General features: G+C 46.3%; 1 protein-coding gene across 3 annotated transcripts in view; it reads right to left on the bottom strand.

The window, feature by feature from the left end:
* Nucleotides 1-24,034, bottom strand: part of TRAPPC12 (trafficking protein particle complex subunit 12) — a gene marked incomplete at its 5' end in the record, with an annotated part of 67,496 nt that overhangs the window by 38,152 nt on the left and 5,310 nt on the right. For all 3 annotated transcript variants that reach the window (XM_084793600.1, XM_084793599.1, XM_084793601.1), the window contains one exon: nt 15,485-15,601. In XM_084793600.1, the coding sequence (XP_084649726.1) occupies nt 15,485-15,601 (117 nt within the window). The remainder of the gene's footprint in view (nt 1-15,484; nt 15,602-24,034) is intronic.

The following is a 24,034-nucleotide window of genomic DNA, read 5'->3' as shown; positions in this document are numbered from 1 at the left end:
AGACAAAGGCCTCACTGGTGAGGGCTGAGGCATTGATTTATTAACCTTTTCAGGTTCAGGGTTGGCCTGAGTTTCCAAGGTGAAGCCTTGTACTGTGCCTCATCGATGAAAGAGTACATGAGAGGTGGCTATGGAGACTTCCCCTGGGGAGACAGACACATTAGCCCTCCGCTAAGCCCATGCGTTTATTGTTTTCCTTTGCGAGCACAGGTGGTTACTTACAGGAATCCAGGAAAACCCAAAGCAGCCATGCCACCAAAAAGTATCCCACCCTGGTATGGATGACAACACCCCTAAAGCTACCTAGATGGGAGTGCCCCCTACAGTAAACCTTCAGAAGTCTATACCTCTTCCATCTTCTGAGGAGAGCACACACAGTCAGGGCAGCTACATACAGTTGGCTGGGAGGGGCAGGAGGAGCAGCACTCTCAGGTGAGTGTTCAGTGGCCCGCCCCACCTCTCCCTTTCTGATGGAAGTCAGCAAACAATCCCAGTATTGGGAGGTTGCTTTCAAGTAGCCACAGCTGTTCGGATAAAGATGAGGCTGCTATGTTTGAAGAGGAGTGGTTGATAACAGCACACAGAAAAATACCCGAAGTGTCCAGCAGTGTACTCCAGCCAGTCCCACTCCCCATGTCATCACCAACTGAGGCTGCTTGGGAGGAAAGACAGATTCGGGCTGCAGCTTCAAGGTGGCCTGCACTCTACGCTGAAGAGCTCTGTACCCTGCCTGACACATGGCCTGACTGTCCCTGTGCTGCCTGCAGCTCAGCCCCTGCTGGCTTTAAGGTGGCTGAGGGTTATTCCATTTACCCACTGAAGGGCATTGTGCCTGCCTCTAGCTAGCCCAACACTAGGTGTGGGTTTCTGTGTAGACATGTTCAGTTAATGGGATGGCAAGCCTAGCAGGGTAATGCGACACTTCAATTGCTGGACTGTACAGTGGTGACAATATGCTTAGCTTTGTGAGGACTGGCCAAGAGGCTTTCCAGAGAGGCCACCAGCTATGCATTCCCATCATGCCATATTCTGGCAGCACCTGTATCACCAGTGCTCCAGGCAGGGCCGATGGCATAGGGCGGTGTGGTTCCCACTTGCTGGATGGGCTTCTCAGCTGTTCCTCCTTCTTGCTCCTGCAGAGGTCACACACACACACACACACACACACACACACACACACACTGTACCAGCCCATCCATCCAGGAAGCTCTAAGTACTGGCTGGAGAATCAAAAAACCCTGTGGCTTTGCCTCCTTCTGGTGAAGAGGACACGGTTCAGCCAGGCGTTCCAGACACTGGGCACTTACTGTTCACAACAAGGGGAGCCTGCAGGTTTCCTCAGGGCAGGGCATGGCCCTTAACTCTGAGAACCAGAAATCAACTGCTAGGATGAACCTGGTGCCATGTTCCTCTGTGCTGTCCAAATCACAGCACCATAGTTTCTCTGTGGCACCCATGCTCTGATTCATAGCTCGGCGAGATCTTTAGTTACAATAGTTTACCCAAGTGCTCTCTCTAATTTAAACTCAGCAATGCCCACACCATGCATCAAGTGCCTAGGTATACTTGTTTTGAATTACAAATGTGAGAGAGTAAGAGAGGGGAAAGATCTGTCAAGTGGGGACGGGGAGGCAGCTGTGATCTGGGTTGGGGCAGACCTCAGGCCAACCCAGTGCACTGCTGCTTCCTTCCTGGATTCCTGCTCAGGCATGCTGGCCCTGCCTGCTAGTGGCACTTGGTGAAAACAGAGTCAGGCAGGCTTCCCTCAGGAAAAGACCTGCCCTATAGACAGTTAAGAACATCCTTCCTCTGGCAGGGACTCCAGAGGAAGACTGTGTAAAGCCTTGGAGAGTGGTAAGGGGATGAAGTGTTTGGGGATGAGGGGCACAAAGGCTCACGAGGGTAGGCTGCAAAGGTGAGGACGAGGCAGGGGCGAGCTACTTGAGTGAGAAGAAAGGGGCGAGTGGGAGGCAGGTGAGGCCATGCTCAGCAGCATCCACAAACTTCAAGAGTGCTTGGCTGAAAGTGTGAGGTTTCTTCAAACATGGGTGGATTTATGAGGCCTTAGATGGGAGGTAGTTACACTTTCCAGCCAGTGCTGGTACTGATCTGGTGCAGCTGACTGGAGCGTGTGGAGAGGCTCTCCCAGCCTTCCCTGGGTGTTGCCACAGGGAAACCATGGACTGTGCTCCGCTATGATGGAGATGTGTAGCTGCCACAGATACTACATAGCCAGGAAGCCTTGTGTATCCACACTATGGCCGTGGATAGCAAATGCCAGCTGATATTTCTGGAGGGCAGGGGCATGAAGGCAGACCTGACAGTGACTGGCACAGAGAGTAAGACACTGCCCTGTGAGATGACAGGCTTCTTATTGGCCTAATGCAACGACAACAAAAAGAAACTTAGCCGGGCGTGGTGGCGCACGCCTTTAATCCCAGCACTCGGGAGGCAGAGGCAGGCGGATCGCTGTGAGTTCGAGGCCAGCCTGGTCTACAAAGCGAGTCCAGGACAGCCAAGGCTCCACGGAGAAACTCTGTCTCAAAAAACCAAAAAAAAAACCAAAAAACAAAAAAAAAAAAAACAAAAAGAAACTTGTATGTGCACATTTTCCATTTCTTTTTTTCTTACTACCAATTTATAGTGATTCCCAAAACAGTTGTAGCACGCCAGAGGTGAGAAGTTCACAATTAAAAATGTAACCAGGCCTTTCGCAGAAAACTTGAACAATCTGAGGGAAGCGGGCTTGTGCCATATGACTATGAGGAGGGTTGGAGAACCAGGTCAGTGGTGATGTATTGGGGACTTAGGTGGGAAGAATTTTAGATTCTGACCTGTGGATCAGGCCAGGAGATACCAGGCAGAGAAAGGGAGGTGGGAAGGGACATGGCTCCGCAATGTGAAATTTGATCCAATTTAATTCCAGATAATTGAAGAATTTGTTGGATATGCATAAGCACACTTCTGTGCTTGGCCTGCTCAGCTGCTTGCCTTACCCCACCATGCCCACCTTTTAGAGGCTGGAAGCAATGTGATAACTGCTAGAGAACCAAGCAAGACTGTGGTGGCCACAGGATGCAAACAGGAGTAGGACCAGCTCCGTGGAAAATGCAGATGACGGACAAACCACTGTGCCATCATTCAAACAGGCCACCACAGCCTTTGCTATATACTGTGGGAGAAAATTCTGAACAAACTAGTTGTTGATGGAAACATGGACTGGTTCACACAAGTTCAGCACCAGGAGTGGAGGGGAAGGAGAACAGAGTAACAGGAAAACTGAAGGGGGGAGGTGGTGGCGGTGCATGAGCAAAGGCATCTGCACTCCACTGAAAGTTCCACCATCACCCAGGATGGGGGAACTGGCTTAGGTCAATGGGCAGCCTCCAAATAGGTCCTTTTATTACTACTCGATTTCCTTAACACCAACATTTTACATGTAGCTACTTCAGGTTTTAGCTAAACTAGAGCCAACCTTGGGTTAGTAAATATGGCTACTAAAAAAGGGACTCTAATATAAGGAAAATTCTCCTTGTACAAAAACCGTGGAGAGGTATCATGTGAACTTTGAGTGTAGTACTTTTATAAATACATCTTCATAGACACACATACATTGTGTATATATAAACACAGAGGAGGCCTTGTGTGTATCTACACACACACTATCGCAAATACCCCATCTCCGGAGCATTGTGAATGAAAAGCTCTTCCCCTCAGGGAGAGCTTCCACCTTCTGGCCCTCTAGGAATGGGGATGTCCATTACCGCCTTCCCACTGAAGTGATGGCTCCACCCCGACTCAGGGGTGCCATTTCGATAGGTGTTTCAGAACCAGAGCTGTAACTAACGAGCAAGCCACTCCTGTTTGCTTCCTGTGGCCACGCAGCCTTGCTTGACTTTTCAGCAGTCCCCACACTCCTTCCAGCTGCCGAAGGTGGCCATGGTGGGGTCAGGCAAGCAGCAAGCAGAGGTCGGGCATGGGAGTGTGTTGAAAAGTTTAAGGATTTAGAGCCAGCGGCCTCCTGTACCTGCACAATATGCAGACCCAAATCTAACTGACGAATAGTGTTAGAAATCCATGTGTGGGGGGCTGGAGAGATGACTCAGTGGTTAAGAGCACTGTCTGCTCTTCTAGAGTTCAATTCTCAGCACCCACATGGTGGCTCACAACCATCTATACTGGGATCTGATGCCCTCTTCTGGAATGCAGGTATATACACAGATAGAGCACTCATACATAAAATAAATACACCTTAAAAAAAAAAAACAAAGAAAAGAAAACACGTGTGCATTGTTTTCATGGCAGATGTCCCCTGTGATGTAGCCCAACAGCTGCAAAGCCCACACTTGAGGACATCAGGGTTAGAAGGAATGCCGTGGGGACAACCACACTGGGGTTGTGTAAGACGCACACAGACACTATGCCATGGTAATTGAGAGATCTCAACACCCACAGGTTTTGGTCCCCATGGGGTTCCTGAAAACCATTTCCATGGATACCAAGGGATGACTGTAGTAGACACTGAATCTCATGATTTTAAGTTTTATGATGCCACACTGTATGTTGTTATCTATTTAACACATTAGAAAGGCAATTAGAATTTTTGTGTGGGCAAAAATATGTGCATGAGAAAAATCTGTTCACATATTTTAAAACAATTCTTATGCAGTAAAGGCTTCTAACTCATTTTATAACCACTCTGTATGGATATCCACCACAAACAAAACATTTAAATGTGTAATAAAATTACTTGTAAGGAATTTGCAGATATGAAATGCTCCATAAGTGATTAAAAATAGTGAAATGTCTTAAAAACCCCACGGAGCCCCCGTGATCCCATATACTGAGTTGTCTTCTATATCTCAAACCAGATCTGCTAATAAAATAAAGCAAAACCCATCATCTTAATTATTTATCTTTTACGTAGGTGTAAATTTTCTGGAAGTGGCTTCTTCCCTGCATGAGCAGAATGCAGAAGTATTATGGTGTTACTGCCCCTCCCAAAGCAACATTCCCACAGATGCCTGGCTGTAGATTTCCGTAACTGACATAACTAGTCTATAGGCATGCATTTAAATCTGAAAAAGCTTACATTAACCTGACTGCCAAACTCTGGGAGTAACAAGGCCCCTCTTCCTCCTCACCATGACACACAGCAGCCCAGGGCAGCAGCCTTCACTTCTCAGGAGACTCAGGGGCTGTAAGGGCATTTTGAGGACAAAGAGCTTGTGGAAGAGGGTCATGGGCCAGGCTCAGATTTGGAACATGCAAGCAGAGTGGGCTCATGGTAGCTCAGGACTAATCGTTACTTAAGATTTGGCTCATCTAATGTGGGTCAACCAGGCAAGTGGGAAACAGATGTGGTACCACCTCCCCCGCCCCGCCCCTCCCCCCCCACCCCAGACTGCTGTTTAACCAGCAAGTCACCAAGGGAGGAAAGCAGAAACCACACACTGCACACCAGTAGATGTGCCTCTCTGCTTCGGCGCAATGCAGCTCCAGGTCTTTATTTCCCGAGGAGCGAATACAGAACACTCATTTGGCTTAAGTTTACTTTGTGCTTCGGACATTTTCAGATCAGGAATAACTTGTCACCAATGGAGTCAACCATGACTACAGCCATCGCTCCTCACTAATCTGCCATTACATCCTTTGGGAGCCAGCTGGGACAGAGGAGTCAATGCTCTGTCATGGGTTCCTGAAGAGTGAGAGAGGGATGACACAAGGGTGTGGAAGAGCCAAAAAGTAGCAAGGGACAAGATCTCTCCGACTTGCTAATATGGGGACAGCTTGTAACAGGTGCTGGGAGAACACACAGGGCAAGTGTTAAGTGAGTTGGGTAGATTACCAACAGAAAAACTTCCAGTTTGCCTGGAAGTTGTGGCTTCCGCGGTGTGGCTAAGGTGTCATCCATCAGTTTTCCCATATGAATATAAACTGGCACCCTCTAGGCAAGCTTGTGTAATTCGCTTTTATTGTTCAATATTGCTTTTCAAATTTATCCGTATTGATGAATGTCGCTGTGGCTCATTTATTTCAATTGCTCCAAAGTGTTTAATTGACTGCACATAACATGATTTTCTTTGTTGCTCTTACAAATATGTGCATGTGCCTTTGTGCATGTATGCAGAAGCCAGAGGAGAAAGTCTGCATGCCTTCCTCTATGTTATTCTCTCTGCGATAGTCTCTTGAAGCATCACCACTTGCTGTACTGGCAGCTTGCCTTTTCCGTTACACTGGCTGGCCAGCGAGCTCCTGGGGCCCATCTGTTTCTTCCCTAGTGCTACAATTACAGGAATATGCAACAATGCCCTGCTTTTATGTGGGTGTTGGGGATTTGAACCGGGGCCCCATTCTTATACTCTTAGATAGTACACACTCTTTTTCCTTTCCTGAGATAGTGTTTCACTATGCAGCCTGGGCTGGCCAAGAACTTGATTTGTAGACCAGGCTGGTAGTGGACTCAGAGACCTGTGCCTGCTTCTGCCTCTGCCTCCTGGTACTGGGATTAAAGATGTTCAGCATCATGCTTGGTTGTAAAAGATATTTTTGGCGTATCTTTCTTTCTTTCCTTTCTTTTTTGGGAGGTGGGGGTTTGAGATAGGGTTTCTGATGTGTAACTTTGGCTGTCCTGGACTTGCTTTGTACACCATGCTGGCCTTGAAGTCCCAGAGATCTGCCTGCCTCTGCCTCCCTGAGTGCTAGGATTACCAGCATGTACCACTGTGCCTCACTCTGGTGTATCTTTCTATACCTGCACACAGGAGATTTTTACTGTTAGCTATGGTTTCTTCTTGTTCTGAGACATGCCTGCTGAGTAGTCCAGACCTGGAAGCTAAGGTCTGGCTTCCACCTGGACGGCTGGGGTTCTAGGTGTTCTTTTCTCTTTGCCTTGCCTCTTGTGAAATCCTGTTTTTGTTGTCAGTCACAATCCCTTACACCTCCTTACTCAGGGCCTGTGCATACTCAGCACGTGCTGTCACTAAACTACAACCCTATCCTTTCCCTGGGAGCTTCTGGCGTGTGCTCTGGGTCTGTAAGACAGGATGTGATGTACCTTAGACCGGCCTAGAACTTTGGATCCTTCTGCTTCCATCTCCCAACCCCCTGCTGGGATCTGAGGTGTGAGGCACCACATCTGGCCTTCCAGGAAGTTTTCTAAAGCCTAACTGTGGGGTCAAAGGCAGAACATCCATGTGCTGCCTGATTTTATGTCAACTTGATGATATAAATCAGCCATTTTTCTTTTTAAAGATTTATTTATTTATTATGTATACAATGCTCTGCCTGCATGTACACCTGCAGGCCAGAAGAGGGCATCAGATCACATCATAGATGGTTGTGAGCTACCATGTGGTTGCTGGGAATTGAACTCAGGACCTCTCGAAGAGCAGTCAGTGCTCTTAACCACTGAGCCATCTCTCTAGCCATCATTTTTCTAAATGATTTGATATAGCCATTTAGAAAGAGGGAACCTTGATTGAGAAAATGTACCCACTATAACTGGTCTGTGGGTAACCTGTAGTACATTTTCTTGATTGATGGTTGATGTGAGAGGGTCCAGGCCATTGTGGTTAGAACCTCTGGTCTTGGGTTCTATAAGAAATCAGGCTGAGGAAGCTATGGGGAGTCAGTCAGTAAGCAGCACTCCTTCATGGCTTCTGCATCATCTCTTGCCTCTAGGTGCCCGCTTGAGTTCCTGTCTTGGCTTCCCTCAATGCACTATAACCCAGGATGTTTAAGCCAAATAAACTTTTTCTTCCTCAAGTTGCTTTGGTCATGGTGTTTCGTCACAGCAATAGAAAACTGAGACAATTCATGTCACTAGCTGCTGTCAGTCTGCTCTATAAGGCAGTTTTATGGACTTCTGTTCCAGCCACTGGCTCTGCTGCCAACCTCTGCCAAGCTGCTGGGGTTGGGATGTTCCCGTTCTGTTTACGTTTCTGTGGTCCCTGCTGGAGTTGAGCACTTCCCATATTTCCTGGCCACCTGGTTCCAGGAACCTCTCCATGTCTTCCCTTCTTTCCTACCAGCCTATTTTTTTTCCTTCTTCATTTAAGACATTCTTTTTATATTATATATAAATATATTCTATTTATATCTTTAATCCATGTCTTTTGTCAGTTCCACATATTCAATGTTCCAGATTTATTCAAAGCAGTTGTCTTTTTGTTGTTTTCCTTCAATATTTAGGTTTTTTGGGGTGCTGTTGGTGTTGGAACTGAACCTGAACACACTGGGCAATCACACCATCAGTGAACCTGAACACACAGGGCAATCACACCTTCACTGAGCCTGAGCACACTGGGCAATCACACCATCACTGAACCTGAGCACACTGGGCAATCACACTATCACTGAACCTGAACACACTGGGCAATCACACCATCACTGAACCTGAACACACTGGGCAATCACACCATCACTGAACTTGAATACACTGGGCAATCACACCATCACTGAGCCTGAACACACTGGGCAATCATACCATCACTGAGCCTGAACACACTGGGTAATCACACTATTACTAAGCCTGAACACACTGGGTAATCACATCATCACTGAGCCTGAACACACTGGGTAATCACACCATCACTGAGCCTGAACACACTGGGTAATCACACCATCAATGAGCCTGAACACACTGGGTAATCACACCATCACTGAGCCTGAACACACTGGGTAATCACACCATCACTGAGCCTGAACACACTGGGCAATCACACCATCCCTGAGCTACACTCCTAGCCCTAGCACTACTTCTTACAATCACTCACCCACCTCCTGTTGTTTGAAATAACTAGTTTCTTAGGCTCTTTTTTTTTTCTTTTTTCATATTCTCAGCATTTTCTACCTTCTTGTTTTCCTTTTATTTTCATGTTAGATGTTGAGAATGTTCAGTAAAAAATACATTTTTTAAAAAAAATTAGAATTTGAAACATGCCACATAATACTCTAGGCTCTAAGAAATCTTTGGGAAATGTCACCTCTACTTGATAGAATGTAGCACTCTAGTTAGTTTGATGGGAGAAATTTTTCTAAATTTAAATAAATATTACTTTTTAAAAAACTAGGAAATAAAACAAGACTCTTTGAAAACTGAACACGGCATTCTTGGATTTCAAAGCTGAGACAAATCGTCCAGTGAGAAGTATTCGGGTAATTAATGTAAGTGGATGACTCGTCCGCATGCACTCAGAGGACATCATTCATTCTGCCCATACCATCACAGAGGTGACTAAAGTGTCCTTCTCTCCAGGCAGTGACATTCACTTATCTGTAAATTACAGTCTTAGAACACTGACATGACTTAGGAAAATATATTCAGGAGCTCTTTCCTGTCCTTAAAGATGGCAGGAATAAGTTAGGACACAATTAAACACCACGGTCTTTCTATAAACACACCCATCTTGAAGATGTTCCGTGGTTGGGACCCTGAAGGAAAATCTCCAATGGCCTGGAGTATTTTCAGTGTAGGAGAAAAATAAAAGCTCGTATTACCCTTAGGAGTAACCACAGATGGCAGAAACACACAAAGCACACAGATTACAATCACACAGGGCCTGTGTGTGACTTTAGAGATGTCCTGGGAAATGAAGTCATGCTTCAAGTGAAGCCTGCCTGCCTGTTGTAAAGTCAGGGTGTGGTGCGCGCGCACGCGCGCGCACACACACACACACACACACACACACACACACACACACACACATATATATCTCCAAATTGAGGAAGAGGAATGTCCACCCCTTACCATGGAAGCTCTCTCACTTACTAGCTTACATGGGCTGCAGAGAAGGTCACCTACAATTTACCATCAATGAAAGGAAAGCAGACAACGCAGCTGTCTCTGCTTTTAAAAAAAAAAAAAGCATCTTGCTTTTTTCTCTGACAAAGTCTTATTTTCTTAAAGTGTTGCTATGTGCCCCAGACTAGTCTCAAACACATAATCCTCCCACCTCAGCCTCAGGCTGTTGGAATTCCAGGCACATGTCAACACACTGAGCTACATAAAGCTTTTAATCACAGGAATAACGGCAGAATCATCTCAGTAAGCCAATCAATGGGATTGACGTTTACTGAAAATTAAACCCTAATGGTTATGTATATTATACACCATGGCATGTGAGTCACTGACCTGAGAACACATCGGTAGTGTAGTGAAAGATGCTGAGAGGAATGGCAATTTCGGGGGCACACTGTAGCTGGTAGACCCAGGCTTCATCTGGCAAATGCCTGCCATGCTTCTGTCATAGGACGAAGTCTCTGCTGGGGTCCTATACTCTTTCAGGGCATTGAGTGAAGACTTGTGTGCATTTCTGGTGGCCACACAACTGTTCTAGAACAATCAGTGTGGAGAGGGGGCGGGGCAGAGGGTTTGGTCTTTCAGATTCTGGAGGGATCCCTCAGACCCCTCAAGGGGAACAGCTGGGACTCTACCATGAGCACAAAAGGCCCAAGGGACTCCTGATGGTGACTGGATTCAGGGAATTGCTATTCGGCAGTGGTCTGTGAAAGTGCAAGTGGCGATGGGGAGGAGACAGAAGCCAACCTTTGTCACCAGTGTCAGGAAAGCTGGGTTGTGCGGTCAGTGCTGAAGATGTTGATGAGAGCCCTCAGGTCAGTGAGTCTGGAGTGTGAAGTGTCTACAAATAGTACCAAATCTCTAAATATGAGTACACTGTGCAAGGGACTATAAAAGCAGGCCACTGGCTGTCATTTTTCAGAGCCAAAAGACTGGTTTGCTGAATAAACACAGAAACTGAAGAAACAGAAGTTTGTTTCAAGTTTCTCAGACACAGTCACACAGATACACAGACAGAAGGACACTCAGACACACACAAACACAGATACATACACAGAAACACAGACACACCTATATACAGACAGACAGACAGACAGACAGACATGAGATTCCTGCACCTCATTTCTGGACACAGCCCAGTCCTATAGAACACTCAGTAAAGCATAAACCCAGTGCACACAGTCAGTGGTTCAGAAATACTATGTCATGAGACAGGAAATGATGCAAGTCCATCAGAACTGTGGTCTTTGGGGGCTTCGTGGGACACTGCCTTAGGATCTTGTTTTCTAATCTGCAAAGTGAGGACTTCTGGGTGGCATTAGACTGCCACTCTTTCAGTTTTTTTGGGAAAAGGTTTATTTGGGCTCATAATTTCAAACTACAGTACATGCTGAAAAAGGCACAAAGGTAGGGGTGACTCGCCGGGCGTGGTGGTGCACACCTTTAATCCCAGCACTCGGGAGGCAGAGGTAGGCAGATCGCTGTGAGTTCGAGGCCAGCCTGGTCTACAAAGTGAGTCCAGGACAGCCAAGGCTACACAGAGAGACCCTGTCTCAAAAAACCAAAAAAAAAAAAAAAAAAAGGTAGGGGTGACTCTGTCCTTTGCGTTAGAGGTCCCCTCCCTTATTTTATGGATTGGGAAGAAGTCGGTTGTAAAAAACAAAAACAACCCTCCTAAGTCCAAAACCACTCCTGTTGCCTAGGCTGGCCTTGCGCTCATCGATCTTCCTGCCTCCTCCTCTCTAGCGCTGGCATCACATATGTCCACCACATCTGCCTCAGCTTTGCTTTCTTTTCTTCTTCTTCTTCTTTTTTTTTTTTTTAAGAAAAGTTCATACACTTCTCTTTTTATCTCCATAAAAAATAACAAAAGTGCCGGGTGTGGTGGTGCATGCCTTTAATCCCAGCACTCAGGAGGCAGAGGCAGGCAGATCGCTGTGAGTTCAAGGCCAGCCTGGTCTACAAATTGAGTCCAGGACAACCAAGGCTACACAGAGACCCTGTCTCGAAAAACCAAAACCAAAAAACCAACCAAACAAAAAATAACAAAAGTAGGATTTTCACACAAAGAACGGACATGGAGGAAGTGCTCTGCCCTAGGCTGTCCTGCAGCCTTCCTTGTCTATCTCCTCTAAGGCCCCTCTGGTGATGCCTGGGTCCTGGAGGCAGCATGGGCATGTGATTCATCTGTATTGTGTGAGCATCACACCAATCTGTAGTTGTCTGAATGAGTATAGGCCGCAGATGTTTGAATGCTTGGTCCTCAGTGGAACTTCTTAGAAAGGATTAGTAGGTGTGGCCTTATTTAAAGAGGAATGTCACCAGGGCTGGGCTTTCATGTTTCAAAGCCCATGGAATTCTCAGTGTACTCTGTCTCCTCCTCCTCCTCTTCCTCCTCCTCCTCCTCCTTCTTCTTCTCCTCCTTCTCCTCTTCCTCCTCCTCCTCCTCCTCCTCCTTCTTCTTCTTCTCTCTCTCTCTCTCTCTCTCTCTCTCTCTCTCTCTCTCTCTCTCTCTCTCTCTCTAGTCTTGCTACATAGGCCAGCCTCATCTCGAACTAGTAACCTCCTTTGTCCTGAAGTGTGTTCATGCCACCATGCCTGGTTTATCCTCCATTCTTTTTTCAAAACATACTTTTCATTTATTTATTATGCATGTATATATATGGGTGGGTGTGAATGTCATGTGTATATCTGGACATAAGAGACAACATAGAGAAATTGGTTGTCTCCTTCCATCACTGTGGGGAGTGCTTAGACAAGCCTTCTGGAGGCCCTCAGAGAACGGCGAGTGAAGCATCAGCGGCTCCTGAGACTCCTTGACCGGTTCTGATCCACTGCATAGTGTTCATCTACTAGGGACTCCTAGCACACTAGCGAAGTCTCAAAATGGATCTGAGGCAAGGGAGGTGACTGCTTCTCCCTTCTTTATGGAAGTATTCTGAGGTGACTCCCAGGCCCCACCCCCCACCCGCACATTTCCTCACGGCTACACCAACCTGACTGATTGCTATTGGTGCTTGAGGCTAGCAGGGGGTTGTCTGATTGGCCCTTCAACCTTTTAAAGGCTTATATACTGCAAAATAAAGCTCGATCTGCACCTCTGAGTCTGGTGTCCAGAGCCTGATTCCTGGGATTCTGTGCAAACATCATGTGAGGATCAAACTCATGTTATCAAGCAGTGAGCCTTTACCTACTGAGTCATCTCACCTGCCTCTCTCCCTCCATTTCTCCAAACCAGCATTTTGACTCTACTGTTTCAGCTCCCTGTCCAGAGCCGATTCTCTATAGTCCTCTATATACTTTCTGTGTGCAGATTCTGTTGATGAGACAGCGGTCTCCCAACTGTCTCGGTGTGTATTCTAGGGTCTGAGTTCTCATGATGTGGTTCTGCAGGACACAAAGCGATAGATCTGCCCACTGATACTGAAGTCTGGGCTCTGACAGGACAAGTGCACAGAAAGGCTCAGCACATTACCAAAACACTGGCTGTGTGGGGGTGGAGTGTGCAAGATCAAAAAACATTCCTGGCCCAAAGAACAGACACCAAAGGCAGATACTGAAAAATAAGAAGCAAACCTTTGAGTGGCAGGAGACAATGTTAGTTATTTTTCCTTTGGCGCTTGTAGGACACAGGTGAAATATGTGCAGCTAAGTAGGCACTGGGATGAAAACAGCTGCATCAGTGGGAAGCGTGGGGCAGGAATCAAGGGACAGTGTCTTCATTGCTGGTTGTGGTTCAGTTACAGAGGCAGCCTGACTTCTTCTGAACCATGGAAGACAGATATCAAAGTTATATGCAGGAGCCAGGAGAGACGGTTCAGGAGTTAAGATCACTGGCTGCTCTTTCAGAGCACTTGGGTTTAAATCTCAGCGCCCACACAGTGGCTCACAACCATCTGTAACTCCAGAGTACCGGATGTGGTGTCTGGAGGGACTGTGGACACACATGGTGCACAGACATGCATGTAGGCAGAACACACACACACACACACACACACATATAAACTAACAATTTATAAATAATAATAATATTTTTATTAACAATCTTTCATGTGGCTTGGGCATCTGAATTCAAGAGAACCTGTCAACAAAGGAGCAAAGCTACAGTGTTCTGTTAAGACATCTACTACCCGCTGGCTGTGCTTGGGGCACCTCTCAAACTTCTGTAGCCTCTGACAGGTGAGGGCAAGTGAATTTACTTGCCTTTTCCATCTGCATTAAATGTGGAACTGACGTCAATAAGAGACTGATGATCATCTTACTTTTGCCGTCCTCTCGTAAACTGCTCATGCAGCTAAGGGCTTTCCACAACATGAAAGGTGTACTCCCAGCCTGCTGAGCGGCACTCAACCATGGGTGGCTCCAACACAAAGTCAGAAAGCTTTTCTGTTTCTGGCTCACATGCTACCCTTCACCCGACTTAAAAACACTTCATTTTCAATCTCCTCCCCCTGCGCCCCCCCCTTCTCTGTGTGTGCGTGTGTGTGTGTGTGTGTGTGTGTGCGCGTGCGCGTGTGCGCGCGCATGTGCGCACAGCATGCATGTGGAAGTCAGAGGACAATTAGGAGGCCATTCTGTCCTTCCCTTACGCTAAACTCCAGTCCCTGGGCTTTATCCGCTGAGCCACTCACCGGCTCCCTTTATCTCATTTAGAGGATCTGCAGGTAATCCTTAATAAACCTGTGAGCATCTCAAATTTTCTATCTTTAGGTCCCAAAACTTGCTTGAAATAGATGAAAATCAAATAAAAAACTAGTTATGACGGGGGGAAAAACAAAAACAAACAAAATAAATTAAAACTCAAGACACAGAATTCCTGAAAAATGAGTGGCATAAAGCAGGAAGTCCACTCTCACTCTAAGTTTAAAAGCAAAATAATTCTTTGGTTTGTTCACACAATCAGGAGAGTGCTTGGACAGTCAGGGCACAGGCTGGGCCTTCCACAAGGACACCATGGGGGAGAGCACCGCCAGGGATGTCACTGGGTGAGGTGGGGGAAGGAGGTGCAGCCTGAGACGAGGCTACCATTTGAGAGTATTCCTTCATCAGAAGGCTGCCTGCGGATCCCACAGGAGACATACATGCATGACAAACTTCCAGACTTTCCCCATGATGATCCTGAAGAGCAACTAACACTGCAGGAGCTCTCCCACAATTCAGAAATCACTGGAAAGCAGTGAGCCTCTAGTGCTGACGGAGCAGGCCAGGCAGATTAGAGAGACCCGTTCATAAACCAGAGTGAAACGTGAATGTGTTTAGGGATTCACCAGACCAAATAAACCCAGGTTAAACGGAGCCCTTTTGAAATGACCATCAAGGCAAGGTAGTGCATGCCTGTTGTCACAGAGAGTGAGGAGGAAATGAGGCCGCAGTGAGACTGTGAAGTGAAAATGAAAATGAACAAGAAAGCAAAACAAAGCAAGCTATCTGTATTTGTTCTAGCTAATGGGAGTCTTGCTGCCTTCAGGCCTTTGATCATTCGCAGTAGCCAGATGAGCTTCAAATGGTCAGTATGTTAATGGAGTGCTCTTTGCTGCCTGGGACTGACAAGCAACACAACAGCACTTTCTATGCAACAGTTTCTGGTGCTGTTTTCAGAGCAATTAGCTTCCAGGGAGGGAGCGTGAAGGAAGCCAGGCCTTAGCAAAGACACACCGAAGAAATCAGTGTGTGGTTACTTACAATGAGCTGCTTCAGCCCCACAAAGGACTGTTCCACAGAGCTGGCATTTAAGACTTGTCTCTTGGCTGCAGCCTTCTCACCCAGGAAGCGAAGCATCAAGTCTTTTACTGCATCTCCCTAGAAAGGATGTGGGAAAGAGGTGGAGACAATGAAATGTTTACTGGCTCTGCACAAGAAAACTGCCGTCAGACAGAAGCTAAGCCATAACTTCTCAAGATTCCTAGTTTTACAGCTATTCTGTATTTTGAGAAGAAAGTAGTATATCACCATCAGGCTTTCAGCAGAGACCACAACCTGTCCAGGACAGGGAATTTCAGCAGTGGGCTCAGGGGAGAGCCCTATCAGGTGACACAATGGGGTCAGGGGCTTGTGGTCTCTCAGAGAAACACCATGTGGAAGACTCAACAGGGCTGTGTCCACATTGCACAAGTTCCTCAGGCTTACTGGGATGGTGTGTGTGTGTGTGTGTGTGTGTGTGTGTGTGTGTGTGTGTGTGTGTGTGTGTGTGTGAAGTTACCTCCATCAACATGCTAGTGGCCCCTTCTTCTTCTTCTTCTTTTTTTTTTTTCCAAGACAAGGTTTCTCTGTGTAACCTTGGCTGTTGTCCTGGACTCACTTTGTAGACCAGGCTGGCCTCAAACTCACAGTGATCCACCTGCCTCTGCTTCCCGAGTGCTGGGACTAAAGGCATGCACCACCACCGCCCAGCTTGGTGGCCCCTTCTTAATGATAAGCTCAGTAGCCAAGCACAGTGGGAGCAGGACTCTTGTCTCAGTCCTGTAGCTAGGGGTCTGGGCTTGCTGGAGTTGGAGGCCATGCTTTAAAACTGTCGCTGCACTGGGGCAATTTTCATATCTCAACTTGAGTTTTTATGTTTTGTCCATCTGGAAACAGGGTGGAAGTCATTAAGCGTCACTTCAAGCACTTTATGTACTTAGAAGGGAAGTTACAGTGGCCCAGGGGGAGGGGGAAAATGTCCTAAGGACTTAGAATGACAAGAAAAATCTAACTGACATGAAGCTTGGGATGTGCCAAATGATGAGTGTCTGTTCACAAGTTCCTTATTCTCCAAGGCTACATGAAGGAGGTGACTGTCGTACCATGTCAGTGACAAATGGGGACAAATATTCACCATGCTTACAGCAAGAAGCTGTGACAGTGCAGACCTCTGTCCTGCAGAGGCTCAGGGAGAATCTGATGTTGCCTCCTGTCCGGCTGACGCTGTCTAGAGAGGGAGGCTGCCGACCTCAGCAGGAGAGTAATGTGGGCTCTGTGCTGTTTCTGGCCCTGTGTGGTGGATGAGCCTGGTGCTTAAAGAGGCCAGGCCATGCATCTTAATACACTGCAGCAAATAGTTAGTAGCAGCAGCTTTGCAATTTCTGCTTTTGGAGAATAAGGTAAAATACTGCAACTATCACAGCCTCCAGAGTAGCTGTGATCTGCAAGCAACATTTAAAGGGTCAAAAAGAAAAAAGAAAAGAAAAGAAAAAGAAGTACTAGAACGCATGATCTGTTGAACTACAAAAATGCTATCTGTGCCAAATGCAGAGAATTCCTGAGCTGTGGGGGCAGAGAGTGGGGCAAAAGCAAAGTCAAACCCAAATGCCAGGTAGGACAGACAGAGACATCTCCTCCATCCCAGTGACATTATTCACTTAGATCACACTATAAATATATTTTATCCTTGAAATTATTTTCCTTAAAGTTTAGTTACTGGAACCTAAAAGTGGCTTAGCAGGTAGCAGAGCTTCCCTCAAGGTGGCAGAGAGAACCAACTCTATGAAGTCATCTCTGACCTCAACATATGCCCTGTGGAACGAACACACCCCCCTCCACACACATACACACACACGCACTAATAAATAATGTAAAAATTAAAAAGAGATTAGTTATGACAGGAGGCTCTTTGGGTAGAAAGATGTGTCTGACTAATCAATGTCACATTTAAGACAGCTAAAAGCTGTCACCACACATAAGACAAGCCTTGTGTCAGCTGTGTTCCTAAACTGAAGGTGAAGACACAAGTGAGACAGTGGAATTGTGTATGGTACACCTTTCACAGCCACCAGAGCAAGGACAGGAAGCTGTGCTGCTGCAATGGGCTGGGATCCAACTGCAACCTGAGGTCTACTCTAGCCCAGGAAAGGATGGGGACCATGGAGGAAAAGCCATGAGTATGCCAAGCCATTTTCCTGAGGGGTGTGAATAGTTCTTGGAGGGCAAGGTGCTGGGAACTAAACTTGGGTCCTATGAAAAAGCAGCAAGCGATCTTAATTGCTGAACCATCTCACCAGCCCAGGCCCAGGACTGATTAAATCCTTAAATTTTCTTCCTTTTAGATTTATTTATTTTATATGCATGAACTTTTTGCCTGCATGTATGCATGGGCATGCCTGATACCTGAAGAGGTCAGAGGTGTCAGATCCCATGTAACTGGAGCTATGGAAGACTGCGAGCTGCCAGGTGGGTGCTGGGAATTGAACCTGAGTCCTCAGAAGAGTATCATGTGTTCTTAACCACTGAAACATTTCACAACCCCACATTGGTTAAATCTTAACAGAATCGTAGGAGGAAGCACGCACGAGCTACTAAAAAGCAAAGGTGAAAACTGCTGGGCTAGAGAGATGGTTCAGAGGTTAAGAGCACTGTCTGCTCTTCAGAGGTCCTGAGTTCAATTCCCAGCAACAACGTGGTGGCTCACAACCATCTATACTGGGATCTGACACCCTCTTCTGGCATGCAGGTGTACATGCAGATAGAGCACTCGTATACATAAAATAAATAAATCTTAAAAGAAAAAAAAGGTGAAAACTGCTAATGACTCCCCAGCAGACAATAGCAAGGTGTCCCTGAGCCTTTAGAAACGAAGATGTAATAGTTTTCAAGCTAATGACAGCTGGGAGAATATAAACGAACTAATAGGCCCACAATAAAAAAAATTAAGGCTTTTGGCCAGGCAGTGATGGTGCATGTCTTTAATCCCAGCACTTGGGAGGCAGAGGCAGGTGGATTTGAGTTTCAAGACCAGTCTGGTCTACAAAGAGCATCTAGGACAGCCAGGGCTGTTACACAGAGAAACTCTGTCTCCTCCTCCCCCCAATAAATAGTTAAATAAATAAATAATAAAATAACAATTTTTAAAATTTAGGGTTTTAGCTTTCAAAAGACATCTGAGAAAATGTAATAGCAAGGCCCAGAATAGGGGAATATTTGCTATAGATTTTACTCAACTTCCACCAGCTCAGTTAAAGAGCTCTTAAAATCAGGCAGTAACAGTAAGGCAGATCTCCAAAGCTTAAAGACAAAGATAACATTTAAACAGACAACTTCACAACTTGGTATCTGAGGGTGGCAGGATGGCTCAGTGGGTGAAGATGGTGCTAAGCCTGATGCTGGGTTTGGACTCCAGGGCCCACAGGATGGAAGCAGAGAAGTGCCCCTCTGCAAATGCCCATTGATGTCTCTATGTGCCTTCTCCCAACAAATAAGTAAATAGTGCAAGGGGAAAAAAGATCCAAAAAAGTAGCATATATAGCAAATCTATATATATCAAAAGCCACCAGGACTATAAAGTAAAACAACAACAACAATAACAACAACAACAACAACAACAACAAGAAGTCCTCAGATTTACTAGAACAACCATAGAATGCTGAAGAAGGCGTAAACTGACATGCCCATTCTGGAAGCCAGTTCAGCTACTTATTAGAATTAAGCACACATTCTTCATAAACAAGCTAAGGAAAACATGGCATACATCCACACACAGGGCTATGCACAAATGTCTTGCTATGTCAAGCTGGCCTTGAACTCCCAGTTGGTTCTCTGCTTCAGCCTCCCTGGTGCTAGAATTAGTTGCACTCCACACACCTCACCTGTAACACTGCTATTTGGCTAAGTTACTGGTAGGAGTGTGTGTGACACGGTCTTGGCTGCATGATTAGTTTCACTTGGTCTGAACCCACCTACAGGTTCTAACAGGTCAACACAGGATAGATATGGAACCTACCTACTTGCTGGACACACCTACAGGCGCACTAGTTCAGCAACAGCAGCGACTACAGATGCAAGAACCTGAGACCTTTTGTGCCAAGGGAAGTCATGGCAGAAGAGAGTTAATTATCCATAAATCTCCATTTTTACCTTCTAGGGATACAATACCTTACCTTTGCCTAACTAACCCTGATCTGCAGGCTGGTGTGTTCAAGGGGCTGAGTCCTGGGCCAAGGGCCACAGGGCACACACACTTGGTTCTGCAGGAGCTCATGACTGCTTCAAAGGAATGTCAAAGGAATGCTCAGGTGCCCAGCCTTCCCTCACCCTGATGCTGGGCGACTCTAACAGAGCAGGAACCTGGGGGCAGGGGCTGATGCAGAGGTCAGGAGAGGAGCTGCTTACTGGCCTGCTCTTCTTGGCTTGCTTAGCCTGCTTTCTTATAGAACTCAGGACCACCAGCCCATCAATTACTGTTAAGAAAATGTTCTATAGCCAGAATTCATGGAAGCATTTTCTCAATTAGGGTTCCCTCCTTTCAGATGACTATAGTTCTTGTCAAATTGACATAAACCCAGCCACACACCTAGTTTGACCTTGGAGTTGGTATTTAGGTTGACCTTGAACTCCTGTTCTGCCTCCACTTCTCAAATACAGGGATATAGGTGTGCACCACTATGCCTGGGCTTCCTCCTTCTTAAAAAGATATTTACTTAGCCAGGCGGTGGTGGCGCACCCCTTTAATCCCAGCACTTGGGAGGCAGAGGCAGGTGGATCACTGTGAGTTCAAGGCCAGCCTGGTCTACAAAGGGAGTCCAGGGCAGCTAAGGCTACACAGAGAAACCATGTCTCAAAATCCTCCCTCCCCCCAAAAAAGATATTTACTTGACTTGTATGCAGTGTGTCCAACATGCTGATGCTGATTTAATATCAGAATAGGGTGCACTGAATAACACAAATTAATTAAACACTATCACTGCCCATAGCTACCATAACTACAGTGCGTGTGTGGGTGCCTGTCTGTGTGTGTCTGGATGTGCGCGTGAATGTGTGTGTGTGTGTGTATGCTGCCATCAATTCTGTGTTAATTATAGAGTATTCAAACCGGGTCATCATACCCCATTTTACATCTCATTCACCCAGCTCACCTCCAACTTGGTTCCCACAAACAACTTCTTTTTTTTTCCCCCCTTTATGGTTTTTTGAGACAGGTTTTCTCTGTGTAGCCTTGGCTGTCCTGGACTTGCTTTGTAGACCAGGCTGGCCTCAAACTCACAGCAATCCACCTGCTTTTGCCTCCTGACTTCTTCTTCTTTTCTTTTTTCTTTTTTTTTTTAAAGATTTATTTATTTATTTTATGTATATGAGTGATCTATCTGCATGTACACGTGCATACCAGAAGAGGGCATCACATCATATTATAGATGGTTGTGAGTCATCAATGTAGTTGGTGGGAGTTGAACTCAGGACCTCTGGAAGAACAGTCAGTGTTTTTAATCACTGAGCCATCTCTCCAGGCCAGTTTCCACAAACTTCTACTGTACTGACATAAGTTCAGGGTTTTTTTGTTGTTTTGTTTTGGCTTCTACAAGTATCCATCTTTTTATTGCTTGAGTAATTTCATTTATTATTTTATCCTTCATGTTGTTCCATGTTGTCAAAATGACAGGAGTCTTTTCTTCGTAAAGACTGGCTAACAGTCAGCTGCATGTGGCACATGCTCTGTATCTATATGGTAGATATACCCAGCACAATGTAACACACTGCATCTGGAACCAAGGCGAGAGCCCTGAGAATGTCAGCTGGTGCAGATGTTATAAGAACCGCACACCGAGGGTCTGTAAGAACAGAACGATTAGGAGATGGGTGTGGTGGCTGAGGCCTGTGAGCCAACACTCAGGAGGCTGGGACAGGACGAATATGTAGCCCAGTAAGTTCATGGGCAACCTGAGCTATGTAGCAAAATCTGTCTCAAAAGCAAACAAACAAACCAAACCAAACTCCCACCCAATCTAGCTATGCCATTCCAGGTTTACCCTCAAAGGAAGTTAAACAATGAAGTCAGCACAGTAGAGAGGAACCCGACTATCCACGTGTACTGCAGCACACCACAGGGATACCCGGCCATCCACGTGTACTGCAGCACACCACAGGGATACCCGGCCACCCACGTGTACTGCAGCACACCACAGAGATACCCGGCCATCCACGTGTACTGCAGCACACCACAGAGATACCCGGCCACCCATGTGTACTGCAGCACACCACAGGGATACCCGGCCACCCACGTGTACTGCAGCACACCACAGGGATACCCGGCCATCCACGTGTACTGCAGCACACCACAGGGATACCCGGCCACCCATGTGTACTGCAGCACACCACAGGGATACCCAGCCATCCACGTGTACTGTAGCACACCACAGGGATACCCGGCCATCCACGTGTACTGCAGCACCAGACCTAGAGTAGTCAAAATACAGAACCAGCCTCCATGCCGTGCACAGATGATTGGATAAAGACAAGAGAGTCTAGACACACAATGGAATTTTATGCAGCCATATGGTGAGTGAAGTCATGCCATTTGCAGGGAAACATATCTGAGTGGAAACCGTATTAAATGAGATAAAGCAGAACCTGGAAGACAAATATTGCATAGTTCCTGTCCCATGAGGACTCCACAGTAAAAAATACAAGATATGAAAGTAGAAAGGGGACTCTATTGGGGGAGGGAAGGACCCAAGGTGGGGGGGGGGCAAGAGAGTACAGTAGAAGGGAAAAGAGAAAGACAACTATTTTATGCTCTATTTCATATGTGAAGTCTAGATTAAAACAAACACACACACACACACACACACACACACACACACACACACACACACGTGACATGGTAAGCAGAATGGACTTTGGAGGAAAGAAGCTGGCTAGTGACAGAGAGAACAAAGGAATGTAATGGGAGGTGAATATAAGCAATGGACATGCCATCTGCTTATGGAAATGTTAGAGTGAAAAGCTATGATATCGTATGCTTGCTACACATGATCAAAAGGAACAAATGCCATCTCTGCTGGCTAGCTTTATATTAACTTGATGTAGGTTAGAGTCAGCAGATAGGGAGGGAGCCTCAATTAAGAAAATGCTTCTGTAAGATGGGGCTGCAGGCAAAATTGTAGGGCATTTTCTTAATAAGTGATTGATGTTGGAGTGCCCAGCCCAGTGTGGTGGTACTACATCCACATGCTGTTAGTCCTGGGTTCTATAAGAAAGCAGGCTGAGCAAGCCATAGGGAGCAAGTCAGTAAGCAGCAACCCTCCATGGTCTCTGCACAGCTCCTGCCTCCAGGTTCCTGCCCTGCTTGAGTCCTGCCCTCACTGCTTTTGAGGATGAACTGTTAAAAGGAACTGTGAGTGAAATAAACCCTCTTCTCCCCAAGTTTCTTTTGGTCATGGTGTTTCGTCACAGCAACAGTGACCTTAACTAAGACACCACCCAGCAGAGCACTTGGATGAAAAGCTGCATTACTTGCAGGGTGCTACTACAGCTGAATACCGCTTTGCAAGCATAACTCTTAAGGGTTCTCTAACTTAATTTCATTGCCACTGAAGTTGCTGAATAGATAAGTAATAAAAATTTATCCCATAAAAAGGAGACCTTTACTTAGATACTAGGATAAGCTACATGGAAAACAAACCTCAATGTAAGTATGGAGCTGATTTAGAACAAAGGGCACTCTACCCACACCAGTGCCAGAGGGAGGACAGCTGATTGGCATCTTATCCACAGAAGTTCACAGAAGAAAGCCACGTGTACACTGAAGGCTCTGAAAGACTGCTGACTGATTACAACTCCTTGATTGCAGAAGCCTGGACGGTTACAGACCCACAGGCAAAGGCATCTAGATGCTTCAGCGCATTCGTTCATCCACTGTCCTGTTCTGGGTCTGACCTAATCTACTGACTCTCAGGTGGCACTATTGAAATACACTCTTTTCTTTCATAAAGACTTTTGAGGGGGCTGTGTATATGTCTGTCTGACTGTTTGGGCGTTGGCTCTTTTGGAGCTGGAGTTACAGGCAGCTCATTGTCTGTGCTGGCAACCAAACTCTATAGTCCTCTGGGTGAGCAACAAGCACTAATAACCACTGAGCCATCTCTGTAGCGCGAGAATGCATCTTTTTTTATTTAATTTTTTTTTCAAAAATTTTCTTTTACATCTATGAGTATTTTGCCTGCATAAATGTCTGTGCACCACATGTGTGCCAGAGGAGGCCAGAAAAGGTTGTCAGATCCCCTGGAACCGACAGTTGTAAGCCACAATGTGGGTTCTGGGACTCAAAACCAGGTCCTCTCAAAGAATAGCCAGTGCTCTTAACCACTGAGCCATCTTTCCAGCTCTAGAATGCATTTAGGGGGCATATGATGGCTATTGCTTTTGAGACAGGGTTTCTCTGTGTAGCCCTGGCTGTCCCTGGAACCTGTTCTGTAGAGCAGGTTGGTCTTGAATGCAGAAATCCACCTGCCTGTGCTTCCCAAGTGCTGGGATTAGAGGTGTACAGAG

This window comes from Acomys minous, assembly GCF_964271855.1.
Source record: "Acomys minous genome assembly, chromosome: 8".
NCBI classification, from domain to species: Eukaryota; Metazoa; Chordata; class Mammalia; order Rodentia; family Muridae; genus Acomys; species Acomys minous.
Note: the sequence above shows the minus strand (reverse complement) of the source record. Positions and strands in the feature narration are given on the sequence as shown.